At 38.7% G+C, this 20,712-nt stretch overlaps 1 protein-coding gene across 16 annotated transcripts in view; it reads right to left on the bottom strand.

Annotated features, from left to right (window-relative positions):
• SCMH1 (Scm polycomb group protein homolog 1) overlaps positions 1 to 20,712 on the bottom strand; it is a 221,940-nt gene that overhangs the window by 23,037 nt on the left and 178,191 nt on the right. For 15 of the 16 annotated variants that reach the window (XM_025288975.2, XM_025288978.2, XM_025288969.2 and 12 more), the window contains 2 exons: positions 17,623 to 17,855; positions 13,665 to 13,791 (listed from right to left, as the gene is read on the bottom strand). The exons of the other annotated variant lie outside the window; for it this stretch is intronic. In XM_025288975.2, coding sequence (XP_025144760.1) covers positions 13,665 to 13,791; positions 17,623 to 17,855 — 360 coding nt within the window. The remainder of the gene's footprint in view (positions 1 to 13,664; positions 13,792 to 17,622; positions 17,856 to 20,712) is intronic. 16 annotated transcript variants of the gene reach the window in all.

Genomic DNA, 20,712 nt, shown 5'->3' with positions numbered 1-20,712 from the left:
GCAAAGCGTCGGACATGACTGAGCGACTAAGCACAGCACATGCTTTGGTTTTCTACTGGATCCATGAAATTGGAATTTGAGGCTGTAAAAAAAAAATTCGGAGAAGGGTCCAGCATGTAAGGAGCGTGGAATTCGCCACTTCATCTTGACAGTAAGTAAAAAGCTGAACAAACTGAAAAATCCTTTTAAAATCCATCAGAAAAGTGAGGTCACAGGGCAAACTGCTGCCCCTCATCAAGTCTGAAGAGACAGACTGATGAATACAGAGAATTACAATTTACTAAAAAGAAACCTGAACAGAAACTAGTGCAGAGGTAGGAAAATCTAAACTACAATTGATGAACTGCTGGAAGCTCAGTGTGTACAAGTCTCAGAGTTAAAAATTTCAGGGGGATCCACTCATGGGGTAGCGGGGGGCATCCCACACTTTTGTGAGTTTTACCTCCAGAAGCTCAACCAGGTTCTCACAGTGAATATCGGAGAAAAATCCCCTCATACTTCCAGCAGGGGTAGGGAGGAAAAGGAGCCATTTAAAGGTATGCCAGAGCATTCTGTCCTTTTTAACAAGGTCTACCCTCAGGAGAATTATTTTACCAGAGTTTAACCTGCTGGGGTTTGATCAGAGACTAACGTACCAGGGGGAAGGGAAATACCCAAGTCTAGCCCCCTCCAGCCATCTTGTCCCATCTAAGGGGAGATGAGGGGGACTGAGAAGCACTGGTGAAGTTCACAGTCCAAGAGCACAGCCTCACCGAAAGACTGAGACCTAATCATAAGGCTACAGAATATCTCTCCTTCCGCATACCTTACCTCTATATTACCAAAGGCCTATTTACAACAATTCCTTTTACCCAGTACATTATACCTGGCTATCAGGAAGAAGTTACAATGCAAAAAATGCAGTTTGAAGAGACAGACCAAGTATCAAAAGTAGACTCAGGCATGGCAGGGATATTGGAATTATTAGATAAAAATTTTAAAACAACTACAATTATTACGCTAAGAGTTCTAATAAATAAAGCAGAGAGCATGCAAAACAGATGGGCAATATATGCAGAAGATGGAAATTCTAAGAAAAATAAAAAAGCAATGCTAGAGATAAAAAAACACTGAAATAGAAATGAAAAATGCTTTTGATGGGCTTATTAGGAGACTGGACACAGTAAAGAGTTGCTGAACTTGAGGACATCTCAACAGAAACTTCTAAAATGGAAAAACAAAGAAAAAAGAAGACTGAAAAAAGAACCCACCCAGAACAGACTGGGTATCCAAGAACTGTGGGACATACAAAAGGAGGAACATACACATAATGGGAAGATCAGAAGGAGAAGAGAGGAAAGAACAGAGGGAATATTTGAAGGCCAAATTACAGTCAGACACCAAAGCACAGATCCAGGAAGGACAGAGAACACCAAACAGCATACATGACCAAAAATACTACGTCTAGGCATATTACATTCAAAATGAAGAAAAGCAAAGATATAACATCTTGAAAGATTTCAGAGGAAAAAACCATCTTATCTATAGAGGAGAATCCCCAAGAATCCCCATTCTTACATCTTTAGAAGCCGTGTGAGCAAGAAGAGAATGGAGTGAGATATTTAAAGGGTTGAGAGAAAATACCTATCAACTTAGAATTCTGTACCTTGAAAAGTTAAAGTGAAGGAGAAAAAAACCCTTTCTCAGACAAAAACCAAAGGAGTTTGCTGCCTATAGACCTGCCTTGTAAGAAATGTTAACGGAACTCTCTAGACAGAAGGAAAATAACATAGGTTAGAAACTTGGATCTACACAAAGAAAAGAAGAGCAGGAGAAGGAATAGGTGAAGGCAAAATAAGAACTTAATTTTCTCATTCTTAATTGATCTAACAGATGGAGGCTTGGTTGCTCAGTCATGTCCAATTCTTTGCGACCCCATAGACTGTAGCCTGCCAGGCTCCTTGGTCCATAGGGATTCTCCAGGCAAGAATACTAGAGTGGGTTGCCACTTGGATCTTCCCAACCCAGGGATCGAATCCAAGTCTCCTGCATCGCGGGCAGATTCTTTACCACCTGAGCCATCAGGGAAGCCCAAGAATACTGGAATGAGTAGCTTATCCCTTCTCCAGAGGAACTTCCCAACCCAGGAATGGAACAGGGGTCTCCTGTATTGCAGGTGGATTCTTTACCAGCTGAGCTATGCAGGAAGCTCGATATAACAGATAAGATATTTGTTCAAAATAAAAATAGCAACAATGTATTAGATTATATATGTTTGCATGTATATGTATATATACATGCTTATGTGTACTTATCCCTAAGTGAAGTGAATGACAGTAATCATACAAAGGATGGAAAGGAGGAATTAGGATTTTTATATCTGTGAAGTAGTATAGTGTTATTTGAAAGTAGACTTATATTACTTATGTATATCACAAACTTGAGGGTAATCATTTTAAAAAGTAAAAAAGAAGTAAAAATGATATGCTAAGAAAGGAGAAAGAATGGAATCATACAAAATGCTCAATTAAAAGCCATGAAAGGCAGAAAAATAGTGTAAGACAAAAATAGGACAAAGTACAAGGGCAAAAAAATAAAAAACTGTAATAAATATGGTAGATATTTATCCAATTTTATCAGTAAACATTTTAGATGTCAATGAGCTAAAGATCAAATTGCCAACATCCGCTGGATCATGGAAAAAGGATGAGAGTTCCAGAAAAACATCTACTTCTGCTTTATTGACTATGCCAAAGCCTTTGACTATGTGGATCATAACAAACTGTAGAAAATTCTGAAAGAGATGGGAATACCAGACCACCTGACCTGCCTCTTGAGAAACCTGTATGCAGGTCAGGAAGCAACAGTTAGAACTGGACATGGAACAACAGACTGGTTCCAAATAGGAAAAGGAGTACGTCAAGGCTGTATATTGTCACCTTGCTTATTTAGCTTATATGCAGAGTACATCATGAGAAACGCTGGGCTGGAAGAAGCACAAGCTGGAATCAAGATTGCCGGGAGAAATATCAATAATCTCAGATTTGCAGATGACACCACCCTTATGGCAGAAAGTGAAGAGGAATTAAAAAGCCTCTTGATGAAAGTGAAAGAGGAGAGTGAAAAAGTTGACTTAAAGCTCAACATTCAGAAAACGAAGATCATGGCATCTGGTCCCTTCATTTCATGGCAGATAGATAGGGAAACAGTGGAAACAGTGTCAGACTTTCTTTTTTTGGGCTCCAAAATCACTGCAGATGGTGACTGCAGCCATGAAATTAAAAGATGCTTACTCCTTGGAAGGAAAGTTATGACCAACCTAGATAGCATATTCAAAAGCAGAGACGTTACTTTGCCAACAAAGGTCCGTCTAGTCAAGGCTATGGTTTTTCCTGTGGTCATGTATGGATGTGAGAGCTGGACTGTGAAGAAAGCTGAGCGCCAAAGAATTGATGCTTTTGAACTGTGGTGTTGGAGAAGACTCTTGGGAGTCCCTTGGACTGCAAGGAGATCCAACCAGTCCATTCTAAAGGAGATCAGCCCTGGGTGTTCTTTGGAAGGAATGATGCTAAAGCTGAAACTCCAATACTTTGGCCACCTCATGTGAAGAGTTGACTCACTGGAAAAGACTCTGATGCTGGGAGGGATTGGGGGCAGGAGGAGAAGGGGATGACAGAGGATGAGATGGCTGGATGGCATCACCGACTCGATGGACGTGAGTTTGAGTGAACTCCGGGAGTTGGTGATGGACAGGGAGGCCTGGTGTGCTGCAATTCATGGGGTTGCAAAGAGTCGGACATGACTGAGCAACTGAACTGAACTGATCTAAGTACATCAGTTAAAAGAAAGAGATTCTCAAAGTGGATCAAGAAATGAGACCCAACTTCATGTTGTTTAAAAGAAACCAACTTTAAATATAAAGACACATATAGGTTAAAGATAAAGGGATGGAGAAAGATATGCCATGCTAACAGTAATCAAAGGAAAGTGGGAGTAGCTATATTAATTTCAGACAGAGCAGATTTCAGAGCAAGGAAAGTTTTCAGATAAAAAGGGGCATTACATGATATCAAAGGTCAAATAGCCAAGAAGACATATCTATTCTTACTGTGTATGCCTCTAACAACAAAATATGGGAGGCAAAAATTGACAAAGGAGAAATAGATGAATTTTTCCTCCTTGCAGGAGAAACTGATGAATCCATTATTATGGATGGAGATCTTGATATGTCCTCTATCAGAAATGAACATATTCAGCAGGCAAGAGGACACAGTTGAACTCCAAAGCACCATCAGTCAACTGGATATAATTGATATTAGAGGCTACTTCACCCAACAACAGAGAACACATATTCTTCTCAAGCTCACATCAAACATTCACCAACACATAAAAAGCACTATACAGTCCATGGAATTCTCCAGGCCAGAATACTGGAGTGGGTAGCTGTTCCCTTCTCCAGGGAATCGTCCCAACCCAGGAATCAAACCCAGGTCTTCCACACGGCAGGCGGATTCTTTACCAGCTGAGCCACAAGGGAAGCCCAAGAATACTGGAGTGGGTAACCTATCCTCCAATGGATCTTCCTGACTCAGGAATCGAACTGGGGTCTTCTGCATTGCAGGGAGATTCTTTACCAGCTAAGCTACCAGGGAAGCCCAAAACATACCTTAACAAATTTAAAAGAACAGAAATCATACAGTATGTATGCTCTTAGATGACAATGGAATTAAACAAAAAATCAGAAACAGAAAGATAAGTGAAAAATCGCTAAATATTTGGTGCTTAAAGAACACATTTCTAAATATCACATGGGTCAAATTAGAAATCTCAAGAGAAATTTAAAGATATTTTCAACTAAATGAACATGAAAACATAACTTATGAAAATCTGTGGGATACAGCCAAAGCAGTGAATAGAGGGAAATTTACAGCACTGAGTGCATACATTATAAAAGAAGAAAGACCTAAAGTCAATAATCTAAGCTTCCACTTCACAAAATTTTAAAAAGAAAACTAAATCCAAATAAGCAGAAGAAAAGAAACAGTATAAATTAGAGCACAAATCAATGAATTGAAAATTAGAAGTCAACAGAGAAAAATCAATGAAACAAAAGGTTGAAAGTGAAAGTGTTAGTTGCTGAGCTGTGTCTACCTCTGTGACCCCATGGACTGTAGCCTGTCAGGCTTCTCTGTCCATGGAATTCTCCAGGCAAGAATACTGGAGTGGGTAGCCATTCCCTTCTCCAGGGGATCTTCTAGGCCCAGTGATTGAACACAGGTCTCCTGCATTGCAGGCAGATTCTTTAGTGTCAGAGCCAGCAGGGAAGCCCCAGACCAAAGGTTGGTTCCTTGAAAAGATCAATAAAACCAATAAGCCTTTAGATATGCTAATAATAAAAGAGAGATGACACAAATTACTAATATCAGACATTGAAAGAGATGGATCACTACAGATCCACAGTCATTAAAAGGTACTATGACTAATTCTATGCTGACAAATTTGATATCAAGATGAAATGGACCAATTTGGTGAAAGACACATTCTACCAAAACTCACACAAAAAGAAAAAGACATTCTGAATAGGCCTATATTTATTGAAACTGAATCAATAATTAATAACCTTCCAAAATAGAAAGCACTTGGCTCAGATGGGATTTACTGGTGAATTCTACCAAACATTAAAAAAAAACACATTCTACCAATTCTCTATAATCTCTTTCAGAAACAGAAGCAGAGAGAGTACCTCTTAGCTCATTTATGAGGACAGCATTACTGCTACACCAAAATGAGACAACAACTTCACAAGAAAATTACAGACCAATATCTCTCATGAACAGAGGCAAAAATCCTCAACAAAAATATGAGCAAACTGAATTCAACAACATACAAGATGAATTATACACTAAAATCAAATGGAGTTTATTGCATGTATGTATTTCCAAACTCTTCATTTGAAAATCAATGTAATCCATCACATCAAGAAGCTAAAGAAGAAATATCACATATCAATAGATGCAGAAAAAACATGTGGCAAAAAGTCCAAGACCTATTCATGATGGAAACTTTCAACAAACTAGGAAGAGAGGAGAACTTCCTCAACTTCATAAAGAATGTCAACAAAACCCCCACAGCCAACATCATACTTAACAGTGAAAAACTAGAAGTTTTCCCACTAAGATCAGGAACAAGGTAAGGATGTTTCCTCTTACCACAGGTTTTAACCCTGTACTCAAAGTCCTAACTAATGTAATAGGATGAGAAAAGGAAATAAAAGATATACAGTTTGGGAAGGAAGAAATAAAACTTCCTTTTGTCTGTAGATGATATGATCATCTATGGAGAGAATGCAAAAATAATTCACAGAACTAATAAGCAGTTGTAACAAGATTGCAAGGTATAAATATACAAAAGTCAATCCTTTCCTATAAAACAGTAATGAATAAGTATAATTTGAAATTAAAAACAATACCATTTACCTTGTAGTACCTTCAAAAATAAAATACCCAGGTATAAATCTAGCAGAATATGTACAATATTTATATGAGGAAAACTATAAAACTCTGATGAGTAAAATAATAATAAAAAACCTAAATAAATGGGAGAGATATCCCCATGTTCATGGATAGGAAGACTCAATATTGTTGAGATGCCCATTCTTCTCAACTTGATCTATAGACTCAAGGCAATCCCAATCCAAATCCCAGCAAGTTATTTTGTGGCTATCAACAAACTGCTTCTAAAGTTTATACAGAGAGGGAAAAACCCTGAATAGCCAACACAATACTGAAGGGGAAGGACAAAGTTGGAGGACTGATACTACCCAACTTCAAGGCAGTATGGTATTGGTGAGTTGAGTTCAGTTTAGTTGCTCAGTCATATTCGACACTTTGCCACCCCATGGACTGCAGCATACCAGGCTTCCCTGTCCATTACCAACTCCTGGAGCTTGCTCAAACTCATGTTTACTGAGTCGGTGATGCCATCCAACCATCTCATCCTCTGTCATCCCCTTTTCCTCCTGCCTTCAATCTTTCCCAGGGTCTTTTCCAATCAGTCAGTTCTTCGCATCAGGTGGCCAAAGTTTTGGAGCTTCAGCTTCAGCATCAGTCCTTCTAATGAATATTCAGGACTGATTTCCTTTAGGATTGACTGGTTTGATCTCTTTGCAGTCCACAGGACACTCAAGGGTCTTCTCCAGCACCACAGTTTAAAGGCATCAAAACTTCAGCACTCAGCTTTCTTTATAGTCCAACTCTCACATCTATACATGACTACCGGAAAAACCAGAACCATAACTTTGACTAGACAGACCTTTGTCAGCAAAGTAATGTCTCTTTTTTAATATGCTGTCTAGGTTGGTCAGAACTTTTCTTCCAAGGGGCAAGCGTCTTAAAAAATTTCATGGCTGCAGTCACCATCTGCAGTGATACTGGAGCCCGAGAAAACAAAGTCTGTCACTTGTTTCCATTGTTTCCCCATTTATTTGCCATGAAGTGATGGGACCTGATGCCATGATCTTAGTTTTTTGAATGTTGAGTTTTAAGCCAGCTTTTTCACTCTCCTCTTTCACTTTCATCAAGAGGCTCTTTAGTTCCTTTTTGCTTTCTGCCATTACAGTGATGTCATAGGCATATCTGAGGTTATTGCTATTTCTCCCGGCAGTCTTGATTCCAGCTTGTGCGTCATCCAGCCCAGCATTTTGTATTATATACTCTGCATATTGGAGAAGGCAATGGCACCCCACTCCAGTACTCTTGCCTGGAAAATCCCATGGACGGAGGACCCTGGTGGGCTGCCGTCTATGGGGTCGCACAGAGTCGGACACGACTGAAGCGACTTAGCAGTAGCAGCAGCAGCAACTCTGCATATAAGTTAAATAAGCAGGGTGACAATATACAGCCTTCACGGGCTCCTTTACCGACTTGGAACTAGTCTGTTGTTTCATGTCCAGTTCTAACTGTTGCCTCTTGACCTGCATACAGATTTCTCAGGAGGCAGGTCAGGTGGTCTGGTAGTCCCATCTCTTTCAGGATTTTCCACAGTTTATTGTGATCCACACAGTCAAAGGCTTTGGCATAGTCAATAAAGCAGAAAGAGATGTTTTCCTGGAACTCTCTTGCTTTTTCGATGATCTAACGGATGTTGGAAATTTGAGTTCCTCTGCCTTTTCTAAATCCAGTTTGAACGTCTGGAAGTTCATGGCTCATGTACTGCTAAAGCTTGGCTTGGAGAATTGTCAGTATTACTTTGCTAGCGTGTGAGATAAGCGCAATTGTGCGGTAGCTTGAGCATTCTTTGGCACTGCCTTTCTTTGGGATTGGAATGAAAACGGACCTTTTCCAGTTCTGGGGCCACTGCTGAGTTTCCACATTTGCTGGCATATTGAGTGCAGCACTTTTGCAGCATCACGTGACATTTGGGATTTGAAATAGCTCAGCTGGAATTCCATCATCTCCACTAGTTTTGTTCATAGTGATATTTCCTAAGGCCCACTTGACTTCGCACTCCAGGATGTCTGGCTCTAGGTGAGTGATCACACCATCATGGTTATCTGGGTCATTAAGATCTTTTTTGTATAGTTCCGTGTATTCTTGCCACCTCTTCTTAATATCTTCTGCTACTGTTAGGTCCATACCATTTCTGTCCTTTATTGTGCCCATCTTCGTATGAAATGTCCCCTTGGTATCTCTAATTTTCTTGAAGAGATCTCTAGTCTTACCCATTCTATTGTTTTCCTCCATTTCTTTGCATTGATCACTTAGGAAGGTTTTCTTATCTCTCCCTGCTATTCTTTGGAACTCTGCATTTGGATGGCTATTTCTTCCCTTTTCTTTTTTGCCTTTTGCTTCTCTTCTTTTCTCAGGTATTTGTAATGCTTCTTCAGACAACCATTTTGCCTTTTTGCATTTCTTTTTCTTGGGGATGGTTCTGATCACAGACTTCTGTACAATGTTATAAACCTCCATCCATAGTTCTTCAGGCACTCTATCAGATCTAATCTATTCAATCTAATAGATTGAATCTATTTGTCACTTCCACTGTATAATCATAAGGGATTTGGTTTAGTGGTCTACTGAATGGTATGGTGGTTTTCCCTACTTTCTTCAAGTTTGAATTTGGCAATAAGGAGTTCATGATCTGAGCCACAGTCAGCTCCCAGTCTTGTTTTTGTTGACTGTATAGAAAGCTTCTCCATCTTTGGCTGCAAAGAATATAATCAATCTGATTTCAGTATTGACCATCTTCTGATGTCCACATGTAGAGTCTTCTCTTGTGTTGCTGGAAGAGGGTGTTTGCTACAATCATTGTGTTCTGTTGGCAAAATTCGGTTAGCCTTTGCCCTGCTTCATTTTGTACTCCAAGGCCAAACTTGCCTGTTACTCCAGGTATCTCTTGACTTCCTACTTTTGCATTCCAGTCCCCTATGATGAAAAGGACATCTTTTTTTGGTGTTAGTTCTAGAAGGTCTTGTAGGTTATCATAGAACCGTTCAACTTCAGCTTCTTCAGCATTAGTGTGTTGGGGCATAGACTTGGATTACTGTGGTATTGATTTCTGGTTTGCCTTGGAAACAAACATAGATCATCCTGTTGTTTTTGAGACTGCATTCAAGTACTGCATTTCAGACTCTTGTTGACTATGATGGCTACTCCATTTTTTCTAAGGGATTCTTGCCCATAGTTTAGATGTAACAGTCATCTGAATTAAATTTGCCCATTCCCGTCCGTTTTAGTTCACTGATTCCTAAAATGTCGATGTTCACACTTGCCATCTCCTGTTTCACCACTTCCAATTTACCTTGATTCATGGACCTGACATTCCAGGTTCCCATGCAATAAAGTTCTTCACAGCATCGGACTTGACTTCCATCACCAGTCACATCCACAACTGGGCATTGTTTTGCTTTGGCGTTGGTGAAAGAACAGACAAATCAATGGAACAGAACCCAAAAATAGTCCAACACAAATACAGTGAACTGATCTCTGACAAAGGAGCAAATGCAGTACAATGGAACAAAGATACGTTTTTTCAAGTTTGTTCAACAAATAGTACTGAGACAACTGGATAGACACACACAAAAAAGCGAACCTAGACATAGATTTTATATCCTTCACAAAAATTAACTCAAAATAGATACAGACCTAAATGTAAAATTCAAACTATAAAACTGCTGGTATAGCCAGACAATGGTATGTTATTCAGCACTTGATAAGTGAGCTATCAAGCCACGAAAAGACACAGAGGAAATTTAAATATAAATCATTAAATGAAAACACCAATCTGAAAAGGCTAAGTATATTGAATGATTTAAATTTTATGACATTCTGGAAAAGGTAAAATTATAGAGACAGTAAAATGATCAGTGGCTGTCAGAGATGAGTGGGGAGGTAAGAATGACTAGGCAGAGGACAAAGGATTTTTAGAGCAGTTAAATTATTTTGTAAGATTCTATAATGGTGGATACATGTCATTATATATTTGTCAAAATCCATAGAAAGTACACCACCAAGTAAGATCTCTAATGTGAACTATGGACCTTGTGGGGTGATGATGCTCATCACTGAAACAAAAGTACTATACTGGTGGGGGATGCTGATGATGGAGAAGGGGAAACGTGGGGGGTAAGGAGTATATGTGAAATATATCCTATACCTCCTGCTCACATTTGTTGTGAATCTAAAAAAGAAAAATAATCTAGTAAAAAATCAATAAAACAAAAGAGTTCTTCATAGCAGATGCAAATACCAAGAGTGGGTAAGGAGAGTGTAGGCATTTTCTAAACATATGTGACCAAATTCCTAAATGTATGTAAAGTCCCTTTATGCAGAGCATTTTGCAGGACTAGTTTTCCTCCAAATACCCTTTGGAAAATGCCACTAGAGAAATAATGATAATTAAAAAAAAATTGCCAGGAATAAGAAACTCAATAAAGAGTTTAGAAGATACAGTTGTGGAAAGCTTGAAGAAAGTTGAACAAAAAGACAAAGAGAATAGGAATAAGAAGAAAGAGGGTCAAGAATACAAAGGATTACTTCAGGAGGTTCAACATCTGAACATATGCCAGGAAGAGTAAGTAGATAAAAAGTGAGGGAAAATCATTGATGAATTTAAGAAAGTTTCAAGAAACCAAATGATGGAATGGGCACACTATATGTACACATGGTGAGTAAAAATACTCATATTCTAGGTGAAATTTCAGAATAATGGGGATGAAGAGAAGCTTCAAAGAGAATAAACAGGTTTCACACAAAACTGAAAATAAAAATCTAGGGAAGATTCCACGGTAAAATAAAGATTACATGGTAAAATAAAGGAGCAAACTGGGATAACACGAAAGAGAGATGAACATTGAACATAAAGAAGAAAGATGTATACAGCAGTAAGAGACTGTAAGGCTGAGCTGGTAAGTACATAGCAAAATAAACACATAACAAAAAAGGTCAAGATTTAATCTAAAACAAAGTTTTGTACAACAAAGGAAAAGTAATCATAGTACTCTACATGGCTCAATTGAGACTAGCATAAAACAAGTTACAATAACACACTATTGAATTTCAATCTAATCATAATCATAATATCATCTTATTAAGACAGGGAAGTATGTGTGGGTGGGTAACAGGCAAAGAGATTAAGAAGAGTTAAATCCTGGGTTGCCAAAAAAAGAAAAGGAAGAGTTAACGTGTGTTGGTACAAAAATACCTCAAGTTTAAAAAAAAGCCAATATAAGCATTCTATTTACATATATGAAAGTAAATAAAAGAATCAGCTAAATTAAAAGTGACTGCCTTCTGTGAGAAGTAAATGACAGGGGATAGAGGGGGTCTGTTCCTCTTCTTTTTATAATAATTCTTGTAGTCTATTTTTCCTTTAAACTGTTCTCATGTATATAATTCTGAAGAAAATAAAAAGTGTTGTGCAGTTAAAAAAAATGAAAGGTTGGTAATAAAGGATATAGCATGGCACACAGCTTTCAATCTATGATAGCTTTTATTGTTAACAGTTGAAGCATCTATAAAGGTAACTTGGACTAACTGTATCATTGCATAGGTGTGTAAACTGAGATCAGAAAAGGAAGTGACAGCAAGATCACACAGAAAGAGCAAAGGTCCAGTCAGGATGATGAAACAGTGATCAGTGAAAACTGCTATAGCCTGGCCAAGAGCAAGAAACAGGGATACAAAGTGAAGTTGCCATTTTTCTTAGCTATGAGATTCAGACCAAGGGATGGATTTCAGCTTAGTGACCACCAGAAGAGATGAGTTACATCATTTTAATTGAGTAGTGAGGCACAGTCATGAGGCTTCCACTGGTATGAATCATCTAGGTTTTGTTGAAAATGCATCCAGGCACCTAACTGATATTTAGAATCATATGGAGTAAACAAGCAGGTATACAGGAATCTAGTGGGCATGTTATAGGTTAGAAAATGGAATTAATATCTTCGCCGAGGTGTTCATCTATCTTTACTTCCTCATCCATGGAGCTAAGCTAAGCTTTGTTCATCAATCTAGTAACATTTTTGGACTAAGCAAACCCAGTAACTGGCTGAGGCTAGATGCATAAGACACATTTGGAGAAATAATGTGATAGTACCCTGATCAGAGCTGAACATAAATGTTACCAGCAGGCTCTGTTCTTTTCCAAAGGTTATTTGGAGAGGAAATGACTGGGCTTCCCTTCAAGCACTAACATTCTAGGGTGGAGACCAACTCAACTCCTAAGAAAAAGGCTACCTTAACTTCCATGAGGATCATTCATTCCAGTTCCTTAGATTTCCCTAAGAAGACGTTTTCACACATGTATCTTAATTTACACATAAAAATGAATATTGTTCTTTTTGTCAATAGTTACCCCACTGGGAGGCTGTACATCTATTCTAAAGGGGTAGCTCTTTTAGAGTTACCTTCATATATTTTATGAAATGGGAACAGATATGCACAACCCAAGTGATTACCCACTCACTATGGTTATCAGATTTTGCTTTGAATCAATCATGCACTGATTTGTCTCCAAAATAAAAAACACTTTCACAGTACCAAAAATTGCCACCGTCAAAAATTTAAAAAACCAGAGCAGTGTCATACATATTTGAGTGGTGGCAGAATAATTATAATGCTGGAAGGGTTCCGGAAAGGGTCACTAAGGAGGGAGCATCCCAAACTGGAAAGGATGGGTATAATTACAAACTGAGTCAGTGAGCTCCTGGTGCTGGCTTCATGTCCATCCCTCCCCCAAGTCCTAGATTCCCAACTCTAAGTTCACAGAACATCTACCGAAGTTTCTTGGATCATTTTGACAGAATGGAGATGTCTCTGAAGTTATTTCAAACATCAAATTAAAATTTTTTAAAGATTCTGTTTAGATTTATAAATGGATAGGGGGCTAATTGGGCTACCCTGATGGCTTCGCGGGTGAAAATCCGCCAGAGATGCAGGCAGATGCAGCTTTGATCCCTGGGTTGGGAAGAGCCCCTGGAGGAGGAAATGGCAACACACTCCAGTATCTTTGCCTGAAAAATTCCATGGACAGAGGAGACTGGAGGGTTATAGTCCATGAAGTTGAAAGAGTAGGACACGACTAAGTGCGTGTGCCCCAGCAGGGGCTAATTATTGGTACAGTATGAGAGACAGTACAGACCCTGGGGCCTGGGGCTTGTTGCAGCTAATACTGTGATCTGCTCTTACCTGTGGGGGCCTGCATGGCTGAGCTGGGTATGGTGGCAGCATCTTGGGGTACAGTGCTGGTGTCCGGTTCAGGGGTGCTGGTTGTTGGTGAGGTGGGTGGTGGGTTCAGCAAAGTCCGAGGTTTCCTCTGTCAAAATGGATGAGGAAAAGTTTGCTACCCATGATAGGTAACTTGTCTTCTCATTCCTCTATTCTTAGCACTCAATGCACCCATGAAACTGGAATACGTTTGTGGATGGGACTGTGTTCTTTCTTTTTTATTTTAATTGAAGTATAGCTGATTTACAATGTTGTATTAGTTTCTGGTATATGGTAAAGTGAGTCAGATATATATGCAAACACACATATGTATTCTTTTTCAGATTCTTTTCCATTACAGGTTATTACGATATATTGAACACAGTTCCCTGTGCTATACAGTAGGACCTTGTTGTTTATCTGTGTTATATATAGCAGTGTGTATCTGGTAATACCAACCTCCTAACTGACCTCTTCTCCCACTTTGCCCTTCGGTAGCCGTAAGTTTGTTTTCTATATCAGTGTGTTTATTTTGTAAATAAGTTCATTTGTATCCCATATTTCACATATAAGTGATATCATATGATATATATATATATATATATATTTTGCCCCCCCCAATAGCCTCTTGTTCAAAGCTGCAAAAATAGTATATGCTTAGTAAATATTCTCTCAATCTATGTATAAGATTCTGGGCTTCTGTATAGCCAGGGCTTAATTCACTATCTTTTATATGTATTCAGTATTATTATCTGAAGTCTGGGTTTTTTATTAGTTAGACAGAAAAAAAGCAAAAAAGGAAAAAAAAAATGCTGCGACCTAAGTCTACTTTGACATCAGTTTGTTTCTCTGTTGAAAATGGAAACATCCCTTCCTCTAATTCCAGAAACTACTTTCCTCTACCTACCTCTTTGGCTTATTACCTGCCATTTCTTATCTTAAACCTTGTATTCCAGTAATCTCTAATAGTACTTCCCTAAAAACCTGCAGTTTTATCTAGTCCTTGCCTTTATAATAATAAACCATCTGTTTTGCTAGAATACCTTTTTTTTTTTACCTTATAAATATCTGTTTATCCAGGAAGTTTTTCTAGATTTCCTCTATTTACTGTCTCTTTTGTGCTATTTCTGTACGTTCTGTATGGTTGCATTTGTTACAATATACTTTCGCTATATATTTATCTACTGGTGTCCCCTATTAGCTTGGTGCTCCCTGAGGGTCTGATTCTGCTTACCATTCTGACATGATACTTGGCATATGATAAGTATCATAAATGTCTTTCAATCAAGCATACAGTATAGAATATCAATAATGGGAGCAGTAATAAAAATGATTTGAGAAAAATCTAGTATCTCCTCTATGCTGTTCTGGGCAATCTCTGGGGGAGAAAGATCGCAGAAGGTTGTTTTTTCCTCAAAGAAACAGTTTTCTAAAAAGCCTTTCTGAATGCAAGGAAAACATAACCATCACTGAGATCCAGAAATCCATTTTTACTAAATGTCACATGTAGGGTCCACTCTGGGAGCTGTATAAACCTGACTGCCTTCTAGGAGTGTATCAGAGAGGGAGCCCAGTGACAGCAGGCACATATACAGGATGGCTTTGCCTGTCAAAGCAGTCATGCAAACTCTTATATAACATTCAAAGCACACACAGGACATGGACATTTCCTCCTGTTTTTGATATTGCCACAAGTAAAAATCTAAATGAGCAATGAGTCAGGAAAGAAAGGAAATAGTTCAACTTTACTGAGTTGGTAGGATTTCATGGGGGTTCCTGAAGAAACAAACCTGGTGAGTTTTGGTTCCCAAATATTGGAGAAAAAAGCAGAAAGATGTAAAGCATTATTATTATTGAGATAGGTGCATTTACATGTATTATATCTATTCATATGTTATCCATTCTATTGGTGAGAAAATTGGGGCTCTTAGCCTTACTCAAAGCTTTCTCAAAGTCCACACAGTGGTAACAACTGGAGATGAGATATAAATCTAAGTTTCTCTGGCTTCAAAGCCTATGCTCTTACCACAAGTTCACTCTGCTTCAAAAATGAATATACGGGTCATGGGTTAAGTAGAGGCCTATATACTTACAGGAATAGGCAAAATCACAGGAAGGGGAATTAGGGAGTCAAATGCCAGGCCATAAAATACAGTATTAGATGAAAGTTATTGCTTTTAAGAGGACTGGAAAGAAAAAGGACTTTGGTTACTATGTTTAGGACTTCCTGAAAGCAGAGCTGAAGCAATCATAGAATCATAGTTCTTAGCTTTGAAGGATCTTAAAGGTTACTTAATCCAACTATCTACCTAATACTTTTACATCCCACTCCTTAAAACATCCATATCAGTACCTGGGTACTTGATGAAATACCTGATGAAATGCCTCTAGTGATGGGAGATTACTACTTGCATTTTGAAATAGATTTAACTGTTCCTTTTATGTTGAGACAAAGCCTATTTGCTTGAGTTTCTGCTTATTGGTTCTTTCTGTCTTATTGGTTTTTGGAACCTCATAGACAAGTTTTCTCCCTTTTTAATCTAACTGTAAAGGTGCCCTCACATCATCAAAAGCATGACTTCCCTGGCCTTGGAATTTTTAGAGCCTTCAGCCTCTCCTCCATAACATGAGAATGAGAAGAGAGTAATGGAGACAAAAATGAATCAGGATCTGGGTTAAGGGTTAATGATAACAGATTGGGAGTATTATGCATTACATAGAAGGATCAGGATGTGACATCAAGAATTCAAAACCAATAAATAAGGGATATTCTCAATTGGAAATCATCACTAAAATCATCTATCTATCTATCTATCCATCCATCCATCCTGCATATATTGAACATTTCCTAAGAGACTGAGATATAGGGCATGGGCAGGAGAAAAAGAGAAGACTATGTTCTTGACCTTCAGGAACTTATATTCTAGAAGGACTGAGGCCAGCTGGAGCTAAGAAACAAAACAAACCCACCCAAACAATCAAACCTAGAGAAGAACTTAGGAAATTGGAATGGAATGCCTAAGGAGAACTGGGTATCATTTTCACACTGGAACTCAGGTAGTCTAGTTTGGGAGGGAGTTGCAGAGAAATTCTCTGAGACTTAGGAAGTGATTGGAGAAGATGATGCCAAAGGAAGCCTTAGAGAAGCAGCTGAGGAAGTTTCATATCAATGGTTTTCTGAGGGAAGATACACATGGAGACCTGGTCATGACTAAAAGGTGGTACTTTCAGTAACAGTGCTCAGTGAAGCTCGACCCAGCAGTTTTTTCCAACACCAGAGGTTAAGTGTTACCTTCCACGGGAAATGTGAGTGAATATGTGATGGGGCAACAGTGATCTTAGAACTAGAAGATCTGGAGATCCATCTCTGTAGCCTTTGCCATTGATTAGCTGTGTGACTGTAGGGAAGTCATTTCCCATCTCTAAGTCTCAATTTACTTGACTATTTAACATTAACACTACTTGTCTCCTAGGGTTTTAGGAATATCATATGATATGTAACGGTGTCAAGTACAGAGCCTGATCCTTAGTATCAAAAATTTCCTTTTTTTTTTTTTAAGAAGGTATAAGGACAGAAAAATAAATACATTTACAGTGTCAGTTTTCTCTTTCTGATCACATACCTGGGCATCCACTTTGTGTAGGTTAGTAACAATTAGCAGCAGAGCCTTTCATCTATTGAAGATATCAGACCAGAATTCCCATGAATGTAACTTTCACAGTAAAAATTTGTTTCTTATCCATACTATCTTATCTCTAACATTACCAACTCCCAGCTAAGTAGCTAAAGTAGGGATGACAATATAGGAGATTCTCCTTAAAAGCACACACAAGGTGGAGAATAGAGTCAGACACATTCCTATCTAAGATGGATGGATATGGATGAGTTATCCCTTTATAACCATTTATCCCTTGCTGGCAAACCCACATTTTTACCTACCTTACTGCCAGGTTTGGGACCCCTCTTCTTTGGGAATTTCAAAGGCTCAGCTGACTTGGATGGGGTAGAGATGGGATGGGGAATTAGGGGCTTGGGTGTCCGGCCCCGCTTCTTTCCTGGTTTACGACCCCTCTGCCCTGGTTGATGCTCCAAGACAGTTTTGGTGCTGCTGTGGATGCTGGGCTTCTCAGTGTTCACATCGGATGCAGGGTAGGGATTCTTTGGAATCACAACTGCAAGAAAAAGACTCATTCTAACACTCCCTCCTCCCACCTGCATCCCCATCCCAGCCAGAGGGAAAAAAAGACTTGCTACTTCTGCTTGGATAGTTTTATCCCAGGAAGCTAGTCTCTTGGCATCTGACCTAAAAGTTAGAAAATCTCAGAGGAGAACTGAATTTAGATTGGCCAGAATTGGAAGTTTTAATTATTTCTGGCTAATGTAGGAAAAATATTACACGTTTCTTCCCAAAGAACCTAGTTAGAGCATATAAACAACCACAGGCTCAGAGATGGAATGGCTCTTAGAAGCTTAGTCTTCTGCTAAGAATGAAGACCTGAGGCTCAGAAGAGGAAATGATGCCTTCTCTAGGTTACACAGGGAGTTGGGATAAGGACTTATGTGTGGAAACTGGGTTCTGACAACGAAACCAGGGATTTTCTATATCAATTTACTCAAAGTTTTAGTGTGATTATTGCAGTGAGGACTACTGAAATACATACAAATATATACATCTAATAGCATCTTTCCTTACCTTAAAATTTGGACTTTAAGGTAAAGTCCAAATTCTTTATTCTGATACCCAAATTCTTTATTCTGATATCCAAAGACCTTTGTGATTTTGCCCCTGCCTTGCTTCCCAGATATGTCTGATGTCATTTCCTATCACCCACCCCCATGTCGTAGCTCCACTGTTTTCTGAACACCAGTTTGTTCAAATACGTTGAGTTCTCTATTCTTTCTGATCTGAATACATCAATACTCAGTTTCCGACACTCAGCTCCAAAATCACCACCTTATTGAGGCCTTGTCTGACAACTCCATCAGTGCTCCACCTGCTCTAAAACAGTCTTTAGAGTACTTTCAATTTACTCCGATCGTTTATCTCCTTAATTGATAATTCTTCAAGGTAAGCAATATCTAATTCATTCCACAAAGTTATTAAGCACTTACTACAGGCTATACATTATTTTAAGTCCTGGGGTAGAAGAGTGAACAAAACATAGTTTCCACTCTTACGGAGCTTACCACCTAGTGGGGGAGACAGAAAATTGGCAAAAAAATACACAACATAATATTAGGTAAATGCCATGATTAAAACTAAAGCAGCAATTTAAGGAGACACAGAGGTGAGGAAAGTCCTCTTTGTGAAGGTGACATTTGCACAGAGCTCCCAAATGAAATAAAGGCAAAGTCTTATGAAGAGCTGAGGGAAGAGCCACCCAGTAGATGGTCTATAACAAGTGCAAAGATTCTGAGATGGGAACATGTTACTGTCTTTGAGAAATGGAAAGAAGATCAGTATAGCTGGAATTGAGTGAGCAAAGGGGAGAGTGGTGGGGGATTAGGTAGAGAAGAAGTAGCAATAAGACTGTGTGGGATTTTGTGGACCCTGAAAATGAACCTAAATTTATCTTAAGTCTGAAGGGAAGCCACTGGAGAGTTTTGAGCAAGTGAGTGACAGGGCAGACTTAAAAGTGAACACTCCGGCTGCTCTGGGAGGGGAGGGGACGAGAGTAGAACTTAGGAGACAAGTTGATAAAGGAATTACAGTGGGCAGGTAGAAGACAGTGTTTCTTGTGCTTCCATGTAGTATGTAACAGATATGATGATGTAGTGCTGCTGATTCAGCAACTAGAAAAAATCAGATACATTATTTTAAAAGATCCTGCATTGTTACAGAAATTATGAGGATTAGATGAACTGGAATTCCAGACCTGGATGAAGAGGATTTCTTAAGTAGCTGACACTGTTTTCTTTCCTGAGCACATTTGCCAAATTTGGGCATGAATTAACGGTCAGTCTTGGCCTGTGCAGAGGAGCTCTACTGGAGGAAAGAGAAACTGATGAGGCTGCTATGAGATTGGAATTTGAGGAGGTCCATGAATATGGCCTGTTTTTCCCACAGGACATCTGCTGAGTTTTGAGCCTGCATGTTGGGGCTGCAAAGCTAGGCTGAAAGCTTCTAAAAAGACAGAGTGAAAATTCCCATAATTTTGTGACTTCAGCAGACAAGGTCCCACCAGAAGGATGAGGTCTACTTCTAACACAGCCGATCTCCTCTTCAAGATAAATGCCTTATTTTGAAATTGTAAGGACTGAAAGGTCAAAGAACCAAGCCCCAAAACTCTCATAGGCAGGACAATTTATTGTAGTTTTTCATGACTATGACGATGAAGACCCATTAGGCTCTCAGTCGAGGGCCCAGGGCCTCGGAATATGGATATAAACCATAGATAAAATTCATATCTGAACTAGTTCAATCCATGATTAGACTGAGAGGATCAGGCCCTTATCCTATTAGCATAAAGGAAAGAGGAAAAAAAGAATTCTTTCTGATAGAAAATATCAGCTAGAGTCTCAAAAGTTCTTTTATATAAAATATCCCGTGTGTGTGTGTGTGTGTGTGTGTAAGACAGAAATATAAAGAGTCAGAACAATGTGACTGATAATCAAGAAAAAATATAGACAATAGAAAACTCATGATCCAGATAATGAAACAGACTTTAAACTAATGGTAAGTAATACAGTTTTAAAAAGTAGAAGAAAAGATGAAAAAAATCTAAGAAAAGATACTACTCACAGAAAACTGCAACCTTCATAACAAATTAAACAAACATACTAGAATAAAAACAATATTAAAAATTAAGAATTCATTGGACGGATTTAGGGTAAACAAGATCTAGCAGAAGAATTAAAAAATTTGAAGAAAAATCAACAGAAAACATGCAAAATTAAGCAAAAATACAGAAAAAAAACATATAAACAGATTAGAACATTAGGGACATGTGGACACAGTCAATAGATACAAAATATGAGTAACTATAATCCCTGTGAGAGAAGACAGAGAGAATGAGGAAAAACTATACT

Source organism: Bubalus bubalis, chromosome 6 (genome assembly GCF_019923935.1).
Source record: "Bubalus bubalis isolate 160015118507 breed Murrah chromosome 6, NDDB_SH_1, whole genome shotgun sequence".
Taxonomy (NCBI): domain Eukaryota; kingdom Metazoa; phylum Chordata; class Mammalia; order Artiodactyla; family Bovidae; genus Bubalus; species Bubalus bubalis.
The sequence above is the reverse complement of the archived record's forward strand: the minus strand, read 5'-3'. Positions and strand labels throughout refer to the sequence as shown.